The sequence below is a fragment of the Montipora capricornis genome, chromosome 1, assembly GCF_036669925.1.
Source record: "Montipora capricornis isolate CH-2021 chromosome 1, ASM3666992v2, whole genome shotgun sequence".
NCBI classification, from domain to species: Eukaryota; Metazoa; Cnidaria; class Anthozoa; order Scleractinia; family Acroporidae; genus Montipora; species Montipora capricornis.
This window is the reverse complement of record NC_090883.1, coordinates 31,431,205-31,450,815: the sequence shown is the minus strand read 5'-3', so window position 1 is coordinate 31,450,815 and position 19,611 is coordinate 31,431,205. Positions and strand designations below refer to the sequence as shown.

Here is a 19,611-nt window from a genome sequence, read left to right as displayed (position 1 = left end):
ATAGCCAACTCGGCGCTACGCGCCTCGTTGGCTATTTACCATCTCATATCCAACGTGCGGTCATGGAATAATTGTTAATTATTATTGAAATTTCGACCTTGGATATTGCGTTTCTAGCTTTCTGTCTTGATTGGTTCACTCAATCTCATTTATCAGTTCATAAACCATATGACCAAATAAGGAAACTTTAATTTGATGAACGCTTAATATAAAATACTATTCAATTATTCAATTCATGCAGTGGCTTGTTGTAAGAAGGCAGTGAGGCTCAGTGGTTAGGGCGCTTGCCTTAGGATCAGGGGATCCTGGGTTCAAGACACATTCTGACCACTCACTGAATTTATTCCTGGTACATAGTCCCTGGCTCAACTTCTCAGCTGAACTTGTAAATATACCACTGGTTTGCCTTCAGCCAGTTGGGATTCTTAACCGTTGTTGTTATGTTCTGTTGTTTCGTTAATTGTTTTACATTGAGCCTGAAAAGCCCCTATGGTGATTGGTCAATTAATTAATTAAAGAACATAGGTATGGATGTATGTACATGAGACTGGTTATAGTCAATTTGGCACTATGCATCTCGTTGGCTATATAGTTACCATCTCATATCCAATGCGTGTTCATGGAATAATTGACAATTACCGGTAGTATATACTAAAACAGTGGATAGCATTCAATGCATGCACTCCGGATAGCCTTTGCTATTCACCTCCGAGCAATTTGTGTGGATCTTGCAGGAATAAATGAGTTAAAATCATCTTTCAGTGCCATATTATCTCACTGTTTTAGTCTTTACTAAAACAACTATTCACCACAGTGTCAGTGGCTGGTGGTGGATATTTACCTCGCCGATTCACGGCTTGGTAAATATCTACCACTAGTCACCTCCACTTTGGTGAATAGTTGTTAATTATTTAATGAGGGCACACTGGATATGAAGTGATAGATAACCAACGAGGCACGTAGCGCCAAGATTGTCATAATCATTTTTTTCCAGCAAGCCCGGGTAGAATTTAATAATTATTCTACTCGGGCTTGCTGGATATAAAATGATTATAACCAACTCCAGGATCAACAACTCTTCCATCATGGCTTCTGATAGGATGCGGGAAAAAATTAAAGATTACGCGGAAAATTTTGGCCATATTATGCGGAAACATGCGTTGATTATGCGGAAATTACACCGGATTATGCGGAAATTTAAACAAGTTATAAAACTAATAATTAGGCCTCCTCCTGATACATGTATTTTAGTTGCAAAGGAAAAAATTCAGTCGCAAATGCAACAACACTGGTCACTATTTTGAGCCCTGGGAAACAATACAATGTAATTGAACTCAAAATAGATTAGCTTAAGAGCCGGTGCCTAACTTTAGGTGGATGAAGCTGGAAATCAATCTGTCAGGTACAAGGGATCTATAGCAAACCTGCTAGGAGCCACAGCCAATTGCAACATCACATTCACAGAGTCACATATAGAAATAAAAAATGATGTTGTCAACAAGACAGATTCCCTGCTAGCACAGGTCTCTTTTCTTCTGCGTTCGCTTGGCTGACGAGTATGTGAAAAGAGATCTCTGCCATGGGTAGAAACTCACTATGTTGAGCATGCGTGACAGTTTCTTAGCAACCAAATCTTCACATGATTCATGTTGTGCTCACTTAACAACAGCAGAATCACTGTATAGGAATCAGGCCCTCTGACAGGGTGCGCGGGTGCGGAACTGCACAATTCGGCAAAACCCGCACAATTCCGCACAAGTCGGGAAAATTTGCAAAATACCGCACAATACGGACTTATCTACTCACAATTTTAATCAAAACGAGTTTTTCTATTGAGTATCAGGAGATCTAGAATATATTTAGGCTATTTTCAGACTATTTACCTTGAAAACACTCTAGTATTTCCACACTTTTGGCGAACAACTCGTCGATTGGGTTACACAATTAGTGACTGATACAGACTATTTAGATATACATGACGTACATTAGAGGCTCGCTAGGTTTTCTGGGGCAATTTCCTCAAGTGGTTTTGTTTAGCACATTCAATTGCTTCAACAAACATAAAATCAGTTTGAAATAGGTTCTAAACTTCAGTCAATAATATAAAAATCATTCAGCAGGAATTTCACGTTGATATGGTTAAAGAAAAGGTAGACAAGGTGAACACAATGTTTGCAAGATTGTGCAATCCAGCACAATTTCCCGCACAATTGGCCTCCAAAATAGCGCACAATTTTAATTTTTTTCCCGCACCCTGTCAGAAGGGCTGAGGAATGCACGGGACACCGTGGGCTCAAGTAACAGGCAGCAAACATATCATGGAGCATGAGGGTTGAAGTGTGCCAGATCAAAGTGAGTTTCGACCCATGGCGTACTCGTCAGCCCAGCAAATGCAAAAAGAAAAGAGACATCTGCTAGCAGGAAACAAGACAGAAAGCAAACAAATGGAACACAAATAGTTCGCTGTTAAAATTCCAGGCTGACCTCCAAAGACAATCAGTGGAAACGTACTGTACGCTAAAGTCACGGCTAAATTTAACCAACATATGATAATCTCTTTGCAGCACAACACCAGAACATGACTTGGACTTACTTCAGCAGTAGTGTGGGTGCAGTTTTTCTGATGGTTTGTCATATTCTGGTCATTATCTAAAGGAAATCTGTCATCCATTATCTGAGTAAACAATGCTGTTGAGGAAATAATAAATTGAAAATTACAAAGCATGTTGTTACAGGCTTACAGCACCAAAATCTGAAGCCAAAGATATTAATTTTATTTCAAGTACAATGTAACAGCAACCAGGTGATCTGGTGACGTAATTTGGAGGACTGGGAAGAAAAGTTTTTTTTAACGCCGTATCCCACAACCCCGCACGGCCGTAGGGTTTGTTTTCAAACTCCCTGCAGTATTTCCATTCCCAAAACTCAACAGATCATTCCGTGTCTACCACATTTCCTGTTACTGAATGAACATTCAGGAGAGATCTAACCTAGCCTCTGCCATGTTGAATTCGAAAACAAGGCTGTGCGCGGTTGTGGGATATGGCGTTAAAATTTTTCTCCCCAGTCCTCTGAATTACGTCACCAGATCACCTAGAAAAGTAGCAGTTTCTCATTAGTCTCTCTAACTGTGGCAAATTCAAAGGGCTTATACTTTTAATACAAAGGCCTACTCAAACAATGAACAATGAGTCTACATGTGTGAAGTGCTTTATGAAATACACATGAAATTAGGATTAAAAGGAAAGGCTGTTGAATCAAACAATTGTGACTAACAGTGCATTTTTCAAATCATGTTTTCTAGCCTAAAGAAAAGAAAATGTTGCAAGAGAATTTATTTATTTTCATTTCACAAAGGTTTAGTTTGGAATAACATGACACAGCTATGATTTTGTTTATTAACTTTATTAATTCATTTCTATGTCATTTAAATATACTGAAATCCAAATCAATTCTTGGTCAGTAAGTGACTGGAATTCGCATCCCTCTTAATATAGAGACCTCCTTGTGAACTGAACCCCAGCTGTCATAATGTTAACTTTATTGGAAATTACACGGACTATACTGTAGCATGCAAAAGATATCACCACGAGAATGAAGATAAAGCCACATACTATAATAATAATCAGCTTTGAAAAAATTAATGTTACATGTACACTGTACATGTGCATTTAAAATCAAAAGGTTCAACACAGGACACATTTTATAGTAGTATACATGCCTTTGTTGTGAATTGCCATCCTTTAATTAACTTGAACAAGCATTATATTGCCCCAGCAAACAAGCTGGTTCAGGAGGAATACAAGAAGCATGCATGCAAATCACAACAATATCAATACATAATGACAAAATCACTGTCAGAATTTTCTAGAAATGCAAATTTTTTTAAGACTCAGAGATGTATCCAGGTTTTTAAATTTGGGGGTGCTCTGGACCCCTTTTTGGGGGTGCATTGCAAAATTTTGAGGGTCCAGCTACATGTAATCAATATTCGAAAATTAATATTCAATCTGTTGTCTCTTAATTGCTGCTGCAGTACCCTTACAGATTTTTTGTTACACTGCATGTAGGTTTATTAGGAAGCACGGAAATTTTTTTGTTCCAAATATCATCGATGCAGAACTAAAAGCTGTGTTGCAACTAAACCTCTCTGTGGAAAATAATACAAAATACCTTTAACATAAACTATGTCGATAAATCATCTGTACATGTATGCTTAAACACACGCATTTTATTCTTGAAATTAAGAGTGCTTTTAACAAGATAAACAATTTGCAAGACAAGAAATGCAATTTAACTCAATGTTTTTTTCTTGAACAAAAACTGGCCATCCATAAGAAATAGATTAGTTATAAACTTGAGCACTAGTGTGCATAAATGGTTGTTTTTACTTCCATACATTTCACAATTGAAAAGAGAAGAACGTAATTGCCAACAGAGAAACTGCAGATGGATCTGCATCGTAACAGAGGCTACATGTGTATGGTCAAAGTAAAGGCCCTAATTATAAACAGAGCTCTTAGAGAAAGGAAACCAAGGGTTAGCATAATAATTATTTTAAAAGTTTTTCTGGTTTTTGATCCTTGCATGCATTTTCACTAAAACAATAGTAAGAGCATTATTACATGTAGTTGAAGGATCAGTTCGGGACAATAAAAACACCACAGTTTCTGTATCCAGGAAGACCATAAGGGTAGCCAAGAGGTCATGTTACAAACCAAGGAATTGTAAAGTGGAACCTCAATCATTGGGCTATTTAGATTTTCCTGACTTGATTTTCTGGTCCCAGTTTTTCATGTGTATTAGTTAGTCATATTTTACGATCCACAGCAATATGAGATGAAGGTCTGGTTTGATCTTAATTTTTTTCACTCCAAAACACAAATCTGTATGCCTGCTCACATGCACTACAACTAATGCAGTGCATTTCACTGCGCTCTGATTGGCTCAAATTTGCTCCGTTGCGAAGTGAAATTCCACGCTCCAGCAATCAGCATGGTTTGAAGAACATGAGGTTGATTTGCATCAAAATGAATTCATCGTGTCCAAAAAAAGGTTAGCAATCCATTCTTTCCATAAAAGACAACCAGTCAATTATTTTGTGATTAGAAAAAGGCAACAGTGAAGGCCTCTCTATCTCTGATGTTGAGGACTGACTTAATTCTGAGAATGAATTTCAAACATCACTACCGTTGCCGGACGAAAAAATTTTAGCAAGTAATGTTGCAGTGTCTCGGGTTGAAAATGACGACAGTAGCGACGAGAAGAATGAAATCAAGATGACAAAACTGTAAACACCAAAGCTGTTGAATGTTTTACGAAGTGCTTGACATGGATGGAAAGACAAGACAATGTTGACACTATTACACTTACATGTATGCAGCTTCAAAGAATTCATGACATGCACACGCTCTGGCAGCTCAAAACGAATTGATTTACTTGAGCATTTTACACCAATGTAAAATGTTTTAGATTACTTTAATTGTAACGACTTGTAGCACATAATTTTGGAGCAATTACAATTACAAATTGTTGTTTGCAATTGTGTTTTATTCCTGCATGATTGAATGTTACTCTCTCTCTAACTTATTCAGTTTTGTTTTTGGTCATTAATATTCACATTTTCTTAGCCTATTTTCTGAACTCTTGATTATCCAGACTATTGCGCCCAGTCCCCACAAGTCCGGATAATCGAGGTTCGATTGAACTCTGGTCTCACACTACTGGCAGATCAACCTACTTCACATCAAAGGAAGACTGTACAGCATGCAGGCCCTACTCTACAAGAGTGATGCAAACCACAAATGCTCCCCGTAACATAAGAGAACTCCACTGACACTTACTCTGAAAAAGTAACTCAATCAACAATGCTACAGAAGCTGTGTTAAAGAAACATTGATTGCAGTTTTGAAATTTTATACATTTGCTAACTGCTGTGTGCTGTTTCAACGTGCACTTGTGCCACGTCATCCATATCATACCAGCCAAAACAAACTTACCTATAATTATGCGACACAGTTTACAGGATTGTGGCAAGAGAAAATACTAGATGAAGTTGGCTAAAAGGAAGAGTTTGTGAATGTCCTACCACTGGTACCTAGGAAGAGACAGTGTCGACATTTGAAACAGGAATCCAGCTATTGCATCAACCTACAGATCAAAGATCTTGCACACTTATAAGACAGAGCATGTTTACAAAAGCATCCAACAACATAACGAGTGTTTACTAACTATTAATCACAACCAATGAAGAAGACCCCCATTTACAAAAAAAATGCTCCAATTGGTCAATAAAACTACCACTGCCAGAACAAACAAGGATTTTATCACCAGAACTCTCTGACAGCTGTTGCACTTTGATGCATCCCTAGCTTGTCAATCAAAACCCAAAAGACCACCCACGGTTGACTCTAAGTAAAGAAACAACCAATGACTTTTTAAAATCTTAAAGCAAATAGAGATTCAGCACAACAAGTTTGTTTTGATGAAAACACCTCGCAACATTTATTAAACTATAACAAACGACATAAGCTTGCTTGTGCAGCTCACCAATGTTTTAAGAACGACGTAGATTCTAAACGTTTTCCTGCAAGGCTTATTCTTGGCCAAGAATAACCCTAACCTCTATATTTGTTACTATAATACAAGAAATACTGTATTCAAATATGCAGTTTTAAAACTCTGTTCAACAAGATTCTTCTACAATTTAAGCAACTTCACAAAAATTCAGCCAAAACCATAAAATGCTCTTAGATGCCAGCTGAAAGAATGTTTACTACAGCTGAGCTCATTTTTTAAATTCGCTACAGCCTTGGGGGTAACTAAAATTTAAATTATTGAAGCAATAACCTACCGTATTACCATCCACACAACAGTTTTCAGTTTTTAAAATACATAAAATCCATGTGCACACAAGAGATTAATCACAAAAAGAACATGGGAACTCATGGAAAGTGTCCACTTCAGCAAACCTGTTTGGACAGGACACCACCTCTTCTCACAAACAGACCACCTTTGTTGCAAAACTGGTGCTTTTATAACACATTTTGTTACAACTTAACAAGTTTCCCTTAGTTGCACACAATGAGGTAAAAACTCTTGATAGTCAAAGTCTGTAAGGTACTGCTTTGCAATATGCAATAAGTTTAAAATTTTCCTCAGCCAGGAAATTCTTTTTGCACTATTTGTAAAATGAAATCTTAAGAAATGCCAGGACTATTACAAACTTAACAAGAGATTAACAAGAGACAATTATAGATATACCGGGATATTGATAACAAAACTAACTCCAACGTTCCTACACAACAACGTCATCTTCATTGCTTCGTTTGTCGCTCATTTTTATGGAGTTCAATACACAACCTTAATATTTGGATTTTACCATGAAGCCCTTAGTCATGTCCAAATATTGACAAAAGTGTCTTAGGTGACTTTTGAGTGACTGTTATAAATCTTAAGAAAACAAATTATTACAGCCAAAATTTGCCCATGAAAACCACCTGAGCAATAAAATTTCATGTGCTTGCATACAGGGTACAATCCAAGATTACAAGATGAAACTAACAGAAAGTTAATTGGAACAGGTTTAACACTTCCTCCTGTACAATTATTTGTGTAAGAGTGATACATATTCTTGTAGATCTTACTTAGTAACACTACACAATTTTACTCCTCAAAGGGCTGTTTAATGGTTGAAAGGGATAACATCTACATTTGTACAATCTTGGACAACACTCCAGATTGGGAAAAATTCTGGTGCGAACATCATTGGACATGCACTCACAAGCAAAGTCAATTGGTCCCTCCTCTCCCCAATAGCAATATTAGTAATGTGGTGTAAAATATTGTGTAAACCTTAAGCCGTTTCCAAACCAACATTCGATTAGGGTAGGGGGAAAGTATGGAGACACAAATAAGGGAATGTTGTGTCACATTTTCCCAATGAGTTTTGTCCAACATTGTACATGTAGGTCCACTTTTAAATTCTTTCTCTCCTTAAGGCCTGGCCATTAACGCTTGCAACATTTCATCCCAACATCTTGCCACATTGTTGGGCACAACATGTTGCATACGTTTGGCCACCCTGTTGTGACATGTTGAAATTTGAAAACAGTCAAATTTTGCATGCAACATACATTGTGGATGTTGCACAATGTTGTACTTGTTTGGCCACCTTCATGCAACATTGTTGCACTAGGGCATGCATGCTAGTTCCACTTGTTGCACGCCAGAGGATTAGGGCACAGAAACATTGACATGTTGCATTGAAAATGTTGAAAATGCTGCATGCATAATTTGGCCAGCCCATTGAACACATGTCGCAACATTGTGCAACATGCAACAATGTTGCATGTTGTGTTGCAATGTTGAAAGCATTTGGCCAGGCCTTTTAGGGTGATATTTGTGATAGGAGTTTACAGAAAGTAAACACAATTTTAACCTTTTTAATCCTCTTGAAAGCCTGCAAAGAACATTTGGAAACAACTGCACAATACTTTTTTCAAAATGCCAAAAATGGAAAAATTCCCTAAGATACTAGAGGTAATGCCCAAAGCCTACAATAATTGAGAAAAAGAATTCTTTTGATTTTGAGCTAACCATAAAATACAATTTGTGGTTTTAACCACACTAAGGTACACTGGGGTATTAATATTCTTATTCTTTGTGTTTTGATGCCATGGTACAGAGATTTTCCAGGCCGTCATGAAATATCTATGTGTAAAGCTTTCAAATTTAATTAACCTTGATAAAAAACCATCCCTTTGAAGTTAAAACCTGTTTATCAACTTCAAAATGAGCATCTTTATCAAGTTCAAATCAAAGTGATGAAAGAAGAGCACAGGAATCACTGCCATTCAAACAAGGCTAAAAACGGCTGTCACTTTTAAGACCTAGACTTCTTACAAAACGACAATTGTGACACCGATGGGATCAGTGCATCTGAATCTTACTTAACAAATGCAAAAATTAATATTAAATGCTGTTTTTTTTTTCAAGGTGAAGGTTAGCTTTGAAGAGAATCACACTAGTGGACCATTTAATATATACATAAACTATTAAGAAAGAAAAGCAACCACAAAGATAAGATAAATAAATACAGAAAAATAAAAAGCCTTTTGTCCTCTTAGAATACATGGGAGTGCTACCATGTCAGTCTTCTAGTGTGCAAAAGAACATTTCTCGTAACACTAAAATGCAAAATTGCCAGAAGAAATTTAAGCTATCTATGAAGACACCAACATTAAAAAATTTATAGCATCCGATACACTTGCTATTTGACCAGTGGTGATGCAACAGCCAATAGACTGAAAAGCCGAAATTCAAACCAAATTTTGATAACCTCTTGTCTCTAGAAACCTGCTTATTTGTTGGACCTTTGTTTTAAAAGGAAAAGACTGTCACAAGCAAAATTTGGTAAAGACATACCGTTCCATTCGCGAAACGTAGGGCACGAAGACATTAAATCACAAATACAAGCAACCTACGCACGAAGTCAACTGGGCTCTCTTGATTTTTCTCGGACCAGAAGACATTGAAACAGTTAAAATTTCGTATTCAAGCTCATATTTCACAACGATGCGTCACCAGCCCTTTGGAAAAATCGAGGTGTCAACTGCTAACAGATCAAAGACCGCAAGATACAATGGGTTTTACAAGTCAAGTATAACACAAGCAAAGCCGACCGACGTTTCGAAATGCCAAAACTCCATCGGGAATAAGGTGCTGTTTCAGGTATTGTTAAGGCTGCTCGTAAGTTTAACAATTTTAATTCAACGCAAATAGGTCATTTTAATTCTAAAGTGATCTTACCTCAAACGGCAGCTTGCTTATGTCCATTTTTTAATCATATTGATGATGGGATACAAACTCTGGATCATAACTTTCGGTAAGCCGATGGGAAGATCTGGAAAGCGTATCAAACCGCCTTAAATTACAGGAACAGTTCCGGCGTATAAATTACGGTCTCAATTCTGTAAGAGAAGACAATGAAATTAAAATTTTCAGTGAAACGAGACGCAAGTCAAGAAATAGTACTTAAAAAGATTTAAGTATCTCAACAAAGATAATTTCATGCGCAGAAAACACAAAATAGAGGGGAGGCTTGTACATTTCCTAAATTGAGACCTTCGCAAACAGCAAACTGAAAGAACATAACCACTGGTAAATAAACGTATGGAACAAAACTATTGCCCTTTAAATGCGTTTTTTCAACCAAAAATAGGGTCTCCACTATTTTCCCTCAACTCTTATGACAGTGAAACAAATGTACAGCACGCAGCATAACAAAGACAAGCTTAATGTTCCACCCCTGAAAGAATTGCTTTGGATTTGAATTGAAATCGACAACTTATAAAAATCTTAATTAATAATTCACTCCACTCAACTCCACTCCCTCCAAACATCGGCCCAAACAAGATAAAGCCAAAAATTTCTACATTAGTTGAACAACGCCCCTTAAAAGAAAAAGCTCGATCTAAAACCTCGCAATAAACTGCCGCAATGTGGTCAGCAAGGTTTTCACAATCGGCGGCGCTTTTCCCAAGAAATCAACAACAGATTCCCGGCACCACAGAAAGATCTCCCGGTCCACACCGATATTTTCGTAGCACATTTTAAAGCGTGGGCGAGCTTAATTTACTTCTAACTAACAAATCCCGGGAATCCCACTTACCGGCCACTTTTCCTCACCTGAAATTTTACGATACATCTTTTGCTTTTTTCCATGTAAGCGACAAACGGTGCTGGCAGCCGAATAAATGCTCTACGATAACTGTCGAGGATTTCGAAGTAAAGAAACGACGCGGCTTTCAGGCGTAAACTTGCAGCCGAGACTTCAAATGTGCTGCAGCGTCTCCCGTTGGTAACGAAGAATAAACGTCGTTCATTGAATTTCTAAAACCGATATTTTTACCCTAAAAACAGTCGAATTGTCATGGCGTGAACACAGACAGAATGTAACACCGGCCACACGAGCATCATCAATCGCCCGAGAGACTTTTGGGTAATGTGACGTCACAAGAAAAGGTAAATTTGCCGGAAGTGAGACATTTTTCACAGCTACTTCCTTTGATTGGTGGATCAAATAGAATATTCTGTATTCATATTGCTTGAAGAAGAAGACGAAGAAGAAGACGAAGTAGAAGAAAAAGAAGAAAAATAAAAAGAAGAGGCACGTTTTATTTTTTTTCCGGCATTTTTTTTTCCAATAAAAGATAATAGAAGTTTCCTTTTATCGTTTCTTGAGAAAGATATCACTAAGATGTCATGCTATTTTGCATTAAATAAAAGGTAATAATGTGTCTTCGATGGGGAAACATCACTTTCTTGCCTACTCTTCAATCTGTTTATTATCTATCGTTCCTCTATTTATAGAAAAAAAACTCTTTTTATCAAGTTAGAGGTGTCTACTGTAAGATTACGCCCGGGCATGAATAAATCAGTTTTCAAGAATTCATGAAAAAAAATCGTTTGAATAAATTCACTCACCGCAATGAGGGTAGAATTGATATTAGCAGCGTTTGTGTTACTGACTTGTGTACACATTCGGTTGAGAAATACAGTATAACAGGCTCGATCGCACGGAAGTAAATCTTTGCCCCTCTGACATCAAAACAAGAATGAACTCTTCGGCAGAGAGAGTCCGGAATGACTTGAAATATCTTCTTGACGTCATCAGCGCTAAGCGAAACACAAATTTACGCCTACCATCGGAAACGCAGGACAGCAATGCATACGTCTTTACATGGACCCAGAAAACTAAAATTAATTGGACTCGTAAATGCTATTCACGAAGACTAAGGCAAACTGTTAGCAGCAATTGTGCGGGGAGCTAGATAAGTCGTGTCGCTGACGTCACACTGACGTCATTTGAAGTCTGTATGTATAAATACACAATCAAGTCCGCCTTGAACGGCTTCAAAGGAAAACATTGTTTTTGTCAGAAAAGTGTATGCAAATGGTTATCGTTGAACTGAATAATTAGGATTTTCGCCTGAGGCGTTTCAAAAGTTTTTTTTTTCGTAGAATAAATCCTCTAAACGGTTAAACGTCAATTTAACCAGAGTAGATCTTAGTGTTTGATTCTTTTCCGCTGCCAATCGAGTGAAACAAAATACTTTTAAAGATGGACTAGTTGATTGATCGCAAACTAAATTTCAAAAGAAATAATCGACAGGCGATCATTAATTATTCAGGAGTCTATGTTTGCGCATAAATTCTAAGATGAGAAATCCATTTTAATGTTCTACGCATTTCAGCTAGTTGTGTGTCTATTTTTGCTCGATTTAGGATTGCGTGGGTGGTATTAATTTGGGAAAAAGAGCCGAGGCGGCGATGACAATCGTTTTTTCCGGGAGGTTTGAGCTCTGGTAAGCGATTGCAAAAAATTATGTAACAATTTTTTTGCGTTTTCATGCAGAAACTAGAAAATCGTCAAATTGAGAAAGCAGGTGGAAAATGCACTAGATTGCAAAAATATGAAACCACATACAGCTTTTCAATTTAAAAGCATAAGAATAAATATTTCATTCTAGCTTTTGGAAATATTGAGAACTTTCCGGCTAAAGCAATACCCCATTGCTGCTTTTTTGAGTAACCTAGCTTTTTCGTTTCAGGTGCAGAGTTTTCATAATAAATTTTACGACGACATAGATTGGTAGGAAAACAAGATGTGTTTTCTCCTTCAATATAAGATAATGAAATGATTTCTTTTCTCGAATGACAGAGTACTAGGGGATCGAATCTCGTCTTAAGCCTAATGACAAATTTGCACAACAAAATGGTAAATAGTTTGTCCTTCTTAGAGAATTTTGGTGCACGAGTTGCAAGAATAACGGCAATAGCAAACGATTATTTTAACGACAAAAATCTTATTTTCTTGCAAAAATTTAATGAGCAACGTTCGATGCAAAGCAGTTTTTAACAGCAATGTCTGACATGGAATGGAAAAACAGGCGATGCCTGTTTATTTAAAAACAATGCGGCCTAGAAAAGAAACATTAGAGCAAGGCTTTCATGATAGCTTAGCAACAATGTTTCTGTAGGAATTTAATCCTTCCTTGCAACCCCAAAATTGTTTTGCATTAGGAAGAACGACATTTGTTTAGTTGTAAAGTGGCATGCTAATTTCCCGTCTCGGCATCTAGGCTGCATGGAAAACTTAACCTTTCTTTGTTGCATTATGTTATCGCTTTTTCTGTATGTATGAAGTGTGCTCTTGCACGAGAGAAATACCGATCCAAAGCTTGAAAATCGTAGGCAGACTCTTCCTTTTTTTTAACATTTATGTTACGTTTTTTGAGTAAAATAATTGATCGCATTCGAGTGTTTTAACTACGACTTGCATCAGGATAGAAACGTCATCCCCGAAGGTAATGTTCTCTGCAGAAAAATCACAAGAAATTGAGAAGAATAGGAGAGTACTGAATTAGATGTAGAGAATTTAGCTTTGTGTGCAATTTAAATAGACTGCCGACATTCTAAACAGAAACCAACTTTAGCGTGAAAGCTGCTGTCCTCGTCATTTTGGCCCTGTTTCGATTAAGTTGTCATATCGATGAACCCTTCCCATCGCTGGGCTGAAACAAATCACAAAACCTGACAGTTCATTTCTTTATCACAGAATAAAGACACAGTTATCCGAGTATCTAGCCTGAGGCTTCTCTATGCCTGTCTCCGGCCGGCTCTTGCACACCTTCACTTGAGTTTCTGTCAGTCAAACCAATGAACTAAATTGCCCTTGCAATTTGCAACTGTCTTTATCGAACTGAACCCGCTGTATTCTGGCCACGTCAACACGTGCAAGCATTCGCACGTTTTGCTCTACCTATTTCAAGTAATTTACAGCGAAGATAATAGGAAATGGACTGTTTTGCATTTCAGTGGATAGTAAAAACATCGAAAAATTAAGTCTGCCAAGCGATTTACGACCATACGACGATATACTTCTTTCAGTTATACCTTCAGGTCACTTGTAGCTAGCATCATATTGCAGTCTGCTTTGCCTTCAAGAACCAGCTTTAGATCCCGAAAGAAAGTTTAAAATTATGTGGACGTAAACAAAGGGTTCATAAACATAATCCTTATTAACTGATTGTGTTTTGAAGTGTATGTACAGCGCTGTACCAACGGGTTTCCCGGCGTTTGAGGCCACTGATTTCCATCTCATGGGACCATAGTCATCACCGGGTTGAAACACTTCACGCTTACCGGCTGTTATTTTTCTTCTGACGGCAACGTTATTGAAAACATGACTTAGTTTGTTTTCAACCTTATTTTCAAATTCCGTAAAAAATTATCTAAACTACTGATCAATGTTAAAGATTTGTAAAGGTGAAATACAGTTTTTAGTGATAGCCAGTGCACTGTCTCTCCTTGGCTTCTCTTCTAGGGGTCTTCGTCCACAGGAAAAAAATTACTAAGCGGCAAAAAGTATCTCGACAACGCCAAAATTGTTCAGTTTATTAAACATAAAAGGCTATTTCAGTACCTAGTAGGCCAATCTTTCTACTTCGTTGTGCAGTTTTGAAAAGAAAACAACCCGGAAATTGGCAACTTGGTTAGAAGGTTCAAACCTAGTAAAGAACTACAACGAATTTGATAACGATGAATTTAATAGCTCAGCATTCTCTGGAGTTACAATGCTATGGAATTGAATTTAAAAGAAATAATTTAAAATAGCAACAATTTATTGCCACTTTTTTTATCCAGCAAAATGAAAATCGACTGATCTCAAAGCTGCGAGGAACTTTCCAGAAAGAACATGCAAATACAAAATGGCCTAATGGAGGTGAAACTAAGAACTCCAAGTTAGACAATTAAAAGGTTTGCTGTTTGCAAGTTCAACCAAGCCAGACATAAAAGAAGTCGATGGTATACATGTAACTAATGTTGTAAACACAGGTATTTTGCCACTTATTTATCTCGTTTATGATGATGACCTTGCAGCTACTCACTAAGTAACCGCGGCGAATCGGCCACGGGAGCAGCCATGGCTGTGTAGCCGCCACTTTCTCAGCGTTAAAACTTCGCTCTTAATATTTGCCCGCGAGGATGTTCCGGTCAGTTATTGGGTCGGCATCATGTGAAAACATTTTGAATTGAATTCTTTCTCCTTTTCAAAATGTTCTCGTCTAATGTGAATGCTTTTTATTTTGCGAAATTTGGTTATGGACATTCAATCGGAGAGGTTCTGTGGGCGGAGGAATCGTCAGCCGTTCCTTCACCAACATGGCCGGCGGGAAAAAAAACCTGGCATCAGGGCCAACAATATTTCTTACAAGAACGGGGCTATGAAATTAAATTTAGGCATTTTTTTTGTTTCGAAATGAAAAAAAAAAGTTTGTTGAATTCTAAATTGATATTTTTCCTTTTGGGAGGTGATAAGGTTGCTCACTGATTAGCGAGCAGAGCTTGGATGTGAGGTCGTTTAATCGATTCTTGATTATTTTAGGGTTTTTCTTCGATGAAAAAGCTGATCCGCAGTCCTTTATTCTATCAATCTCTTTGAGGAAGGAAATATTGACTTTCAGAAGACTTGGTTGAACTTCAAAATATCAGAGAGAGTCAAACTCTTCCCGCTGAAGTCATTCTCTATCCCTGCTGGAAAACTTCCTTATTTGCAAGAGTACCAAATAACGATCAGTCATTGCTTTTCAGTAAAACTCTTAACCAATGGAGTGGAGGGAACGATAAAAACCACTAAAGACTCTTACATTCAAATACCACTGAGGGGAAAATTTGAAGCTTAGACGCTCCATAAAAATACAGGGCCAAGTTCATTTCCTGAATCCTCTGCTGTTTTTTCCGGTTTCGAATCAGCCCCGGCCTGCTCACTATATCTAACCATTTCTAATGTCTTCAGTTTCAAGACATGGAAAATTTTAAACATGATTACAAATACAAATCCGGTCCCTTTTTTCAGTTTACTATGTACCGATAATTTGTGATTTCAGTTCTCAATCGTTTCGGCCTTGTCCTTTTAAATCTTTGGTCGAAGTATCGACCGTTCGAGCTTGAAACGACACATCTATAGCCGGCAAGATTCAAATTTCCTTAGCTTTTGCCATGTGTTGGGTCTTTCAGAAATCTCAGTTTCAATATGATTTCCAAATAGCGCGAATTGAACTCAGTCAAAGAAGCTCTCTGCCGAAATGATACGCCGAAGTGCGTGAAGTAAGAATTCTGCATCTACTAGTGATACAATTTTATTACGAGTTTTCTATTCAGTTACTGACAAGCATGGTTCATTTTTTTTTTTCAAAGCATGGTGATCTCTTGATTGCCCAAAAAGGGACAAAAATGATTAGTATTTTCGAAGTTTTCCATGCTTGAACATCGCCTACAATTTTGAATGTAATATAACAAACCTGAAACATTTGGAGATTATGGGAATGTTAGCTAGAATCATCCTAGGCAAAAAGTCATTGGAAATATTGGCTGTATTTTTATCAGGAATTTCGACAAAGATTTATCATTCACGACAACTGGAGTTTTTAGAGTAATACTGAATCATTCAACGTCGAAATGTCGTTCTGAATGGCTGATTTTTTTCCATTAGTCTCCAAGCGCACAGTTACGAATCCAACTTTAAGTTTGCCATGCAAGAGATACTGATGGATGTAAAGACACCAAACGGCTCCACGTAGGTGGAGAAATTTGGGAAATCAAAATTTCAGCGTTTATGAGAAAGAGTTGACTTTCTGTTTAGCGGCGGAGAGCGTCTCCAGAAAAAACGTTCTTGCTGGATCACTTTAAGTAATAACCTTTAACAACTTTTATGCTGACCGATATCGGCGGCGCGGCGATTCTGTGACGGTGCTGTTGGCCTTACGGTTAAATTCCTTTCGTTCGAGAGTAAGGAAATTTCACTTACCTTGTTATAAATCTGCAAAGAAAACCTAGAGTATTACCTGGCTAGAAAATGGAAGTATAGACTACTTCTGTGCCGTGAGAATACCACCTCAATTGACAGGACGACCGAACAGCTAATAGCGTTTTACAGACTTGAAAAGGAACGTGGGCGCATTATCTTAAGTTGGAACACCAACACATTTCGTGTAATCATTCAATCGACGAAAAAATACACCAGTTGAAGTGAAAATCTGCACAAAATTTAGTTTCATCTTTCAAGAAACCTCTTTTATAAAGGATTTTTGCTGCCTATGGAATAAAAGTTATTTGCTTATTACTTTTATGAGCAGTGCCTACCGATACTACAAATGAACTCCTGGTGGAGGATGGATTTCGATGCGTTTTGTTTTAGCCAAGGGAAAACTCGTAACTTTCAACGTCTTTAGGCAGCTTCGTTTCCGGGGATCTTTTCCAGATTCGGAAAAATCCAAAGTGGTTTGTTTCTAGTGGACTTTAACTGACAATTCGCGATAAAAGTGCATCCACCGCGATCATAAAGCAAATACCTATATGAAGCAAATGCGATTTTTTATGGCGTGGGCCGACACTATGTTCAACTTCCTATTTCTCTTTTGACTTCCTTAGTTTCAATTTGCGAGAAAGGTGCTTGGTTTAACATATGTCACTGATGGTTATCCTAAATTTTCGAGGTCAAAGATAAAACATTAATGTAACTCATTGAAGCGGGCTGATGACTGAACTATAGTTGTTACCAAACAACTTTGAACTGGGAAAGATCTTCACGGTTGCGCGCATCAATCTCGATCACGATGTTCCTGTTTGGCGCATCATCAAATTTTTGTAACAAAAAATTAAGAAACTATTAACTGCAAAATAATTCACTGTTTTTTTTTCTGTGAGTGTGGTTAAAATAAATGTTTAATTTGTCTACGGCACCAAACTGTAAGAAAGTCTTAGTATAGAGATGTTTCGCGGGTCACTTTCACGTGCACACTATTTTCCTTAACTATTTATAATAATTGCAAAAAGCTAATCGTTCGATTCTATCAAACTTCTGATCATTTTTCTTTTTTATGGGAGATATTCTGTAACTGTGGGCACGCCAAGTTTTGATGTACAAGTGTTGCATACAAAGGCAGGAACTTTTAATTACCTTCAAAAGTTTAATAATATCGAGGAAAGGCATTCTCTTCCGCGTAGTGTGTTTGCACAGTACATATAGGCGCTAATAAACAACACATCCGATTATGAACAATATGGGCAATGCTTGTCGATTTGCCTTTGACCATTTCAATAATTTTCAGTTTCTTAACAGCAGAAAAAGGGGAAAAAAAAACAGCGGCACAACTTTTACGACATCAATTCACTCCTAACAATTTGTTTTCCTTATGGATCATTTTCAGTGGTCACAGAGCAACTGAGGATGCAAACTGTTGACGGAACCAAGCTTTAAATATAGCCTCATCGTCGAACGAGTCAAATATAACTGAATCAAAAACGTAAAAGTTTTTGAATGACATGTATACTTAGCAGTCCTTTTTTTGAAAATCAGCGTTTTGTCGATCATCCGCCGTATACATTAACGCTTTGAGTTCATTGATGGTGTAAGGCCACCAAAACCCTTCCTCCAGGCTGGCTAACAAAGCATCACATGCAAGATATCATGATTGTGTATTGTTTCCTTATGTTTTTGTTTTCAGAATGTGGTAACCGTTTCAGTTGCTCGGATAAGAAGAGGCGAGAACTGTGTCCCTGGACAAAGGCAACATATTATCTTAACTTGGAATAAAAATTGAATATGGAACTACCCGACGCGACCTAAATAGAATGTGAAAGCATTTCATGCTCAGAATCGACTACCGTGTCCCGTTTACAACTAACTCACGATGTCTGGCTAGTGGAACCACCACGAAATCCATGATCATCTGAGTGCTGTGAAACTGCTGGGCTACCAACTGAGATAATTAAAACATTGCAAAGATAAAACTCTTAAGAAATCTTCAAGAAACAAAAAGTCGCCCCGGCTGTAAAAAGACTCAAGATTTCTTACAACTACATGAACGTAATCTGCAATTGATTAAACAAGAACAGTGAAAGAAGAATGATGGTTTTCTCTTTTAACTTCCACTTCACTTTCCAATTTAACATTAGCCTTTCAGTTCAGTTTCTCACTGATGGAAACCGAAGGAGCAACGTCTCTGTAGACTCTGTAGACCTCATTCGTGCGGCTTTAATTAAACAGAAGGTGTTGATCATGTATAGATATATTTCAATCATACATCTTTTCCTCTTTAGGTTCTTTTTTAAGATCGGCACAAACGATTTTGCAGTCCAAGGGTTTGCTTCATTTGCCAATGGAAGGTTCATTGAAAGAGCTTGAAATATTTTATTTTTGTGCGAATTTCTATTTTACTGTGCCACCATCAAATTATATTTCCTCCTGGTATGAGGATTAAGGCTCTGTTCCCTGTCCACACTTGTCAGTATTATACAACTGCTTTTTTTGTTCAATGTACGCTGATGTTTTGTCCTTAATTATTCTCTGTATGCATTTGACCGTCCATTTTGTTATTAAGATTGTCGAGATCCGGTTTTCGCTACAGTTTTTTACCATTTTGAAACCCCTTTTTCACCCAGAGAAAAAATGAGTCTAATCCTCGACCTAATTTTAGCTATGCAACATTTACACCTTTAACGTTGTTATAACAACAAAACCAAACTGTAGCATCCGCGTTAAAT

General features: G+C 37.5%; 1 protein-coding gene and 1 long non-coding RNA gene across 6 annotated transcripts in view; one reads left to right on the top strand and one right to left on the bottom strand.

Annotated features, from left to right (window-relative positions):
• The window catches only part of LOC138038691 (cAMP-regulated phosphoprotein 21-like), a 35,759-nt gene extending 24,067 nt beyond the window's left edge, over nt 1-11,692 (bottom strand). The window contains exons 1-4 of one of the 5 annotated variants that reach the window (XM_068884719.1): nt 10,690-11,003; nt 9,811-9,971; nt 6,000-6,097; nt 2,594-2,688 (exon numbers count right to left, since the gene is read on the bottom strand). In XM_068884719.1, coding sequence (XP_068740820.1) covers nt 2,594-2,671 — 78 coding nt within the window. In that variant the 5' untranslated portion in view covers nt 2,672-2,688; nt 6,000-6,097; nt 9,811-9,971; nt 10,690-11,003. Of the gene's footprint in view, nt 1-2,593; nt 2,689-5,999; nt 6,098-9,810; nt 9,972-10,672; nt 11,004-11,487 lie in introns of those variants that run through there. The other 4 variants (XM_068884728.1, XM_068884738.1, XM_068884712.1 and 1 more) reach the window with 4 other exon arrangements.
• A 542-nt stretch (nt 11,693-12,234) lies between these two features.
• On the top strand, nt 12,235-19,387 carry LOC138038716 (uncharacterized). The gene is made up of 2 exons (XR_011130289.1): nt 12,235-12,368; nt 18,573-19,387. It is a non-coding gene; the product is annotated as an uncharacterized lncRNA (long non-coding RNA).
• The last annotated feature ends 224 nt before the right edge of the window (nt 19,388-19,611 follow it).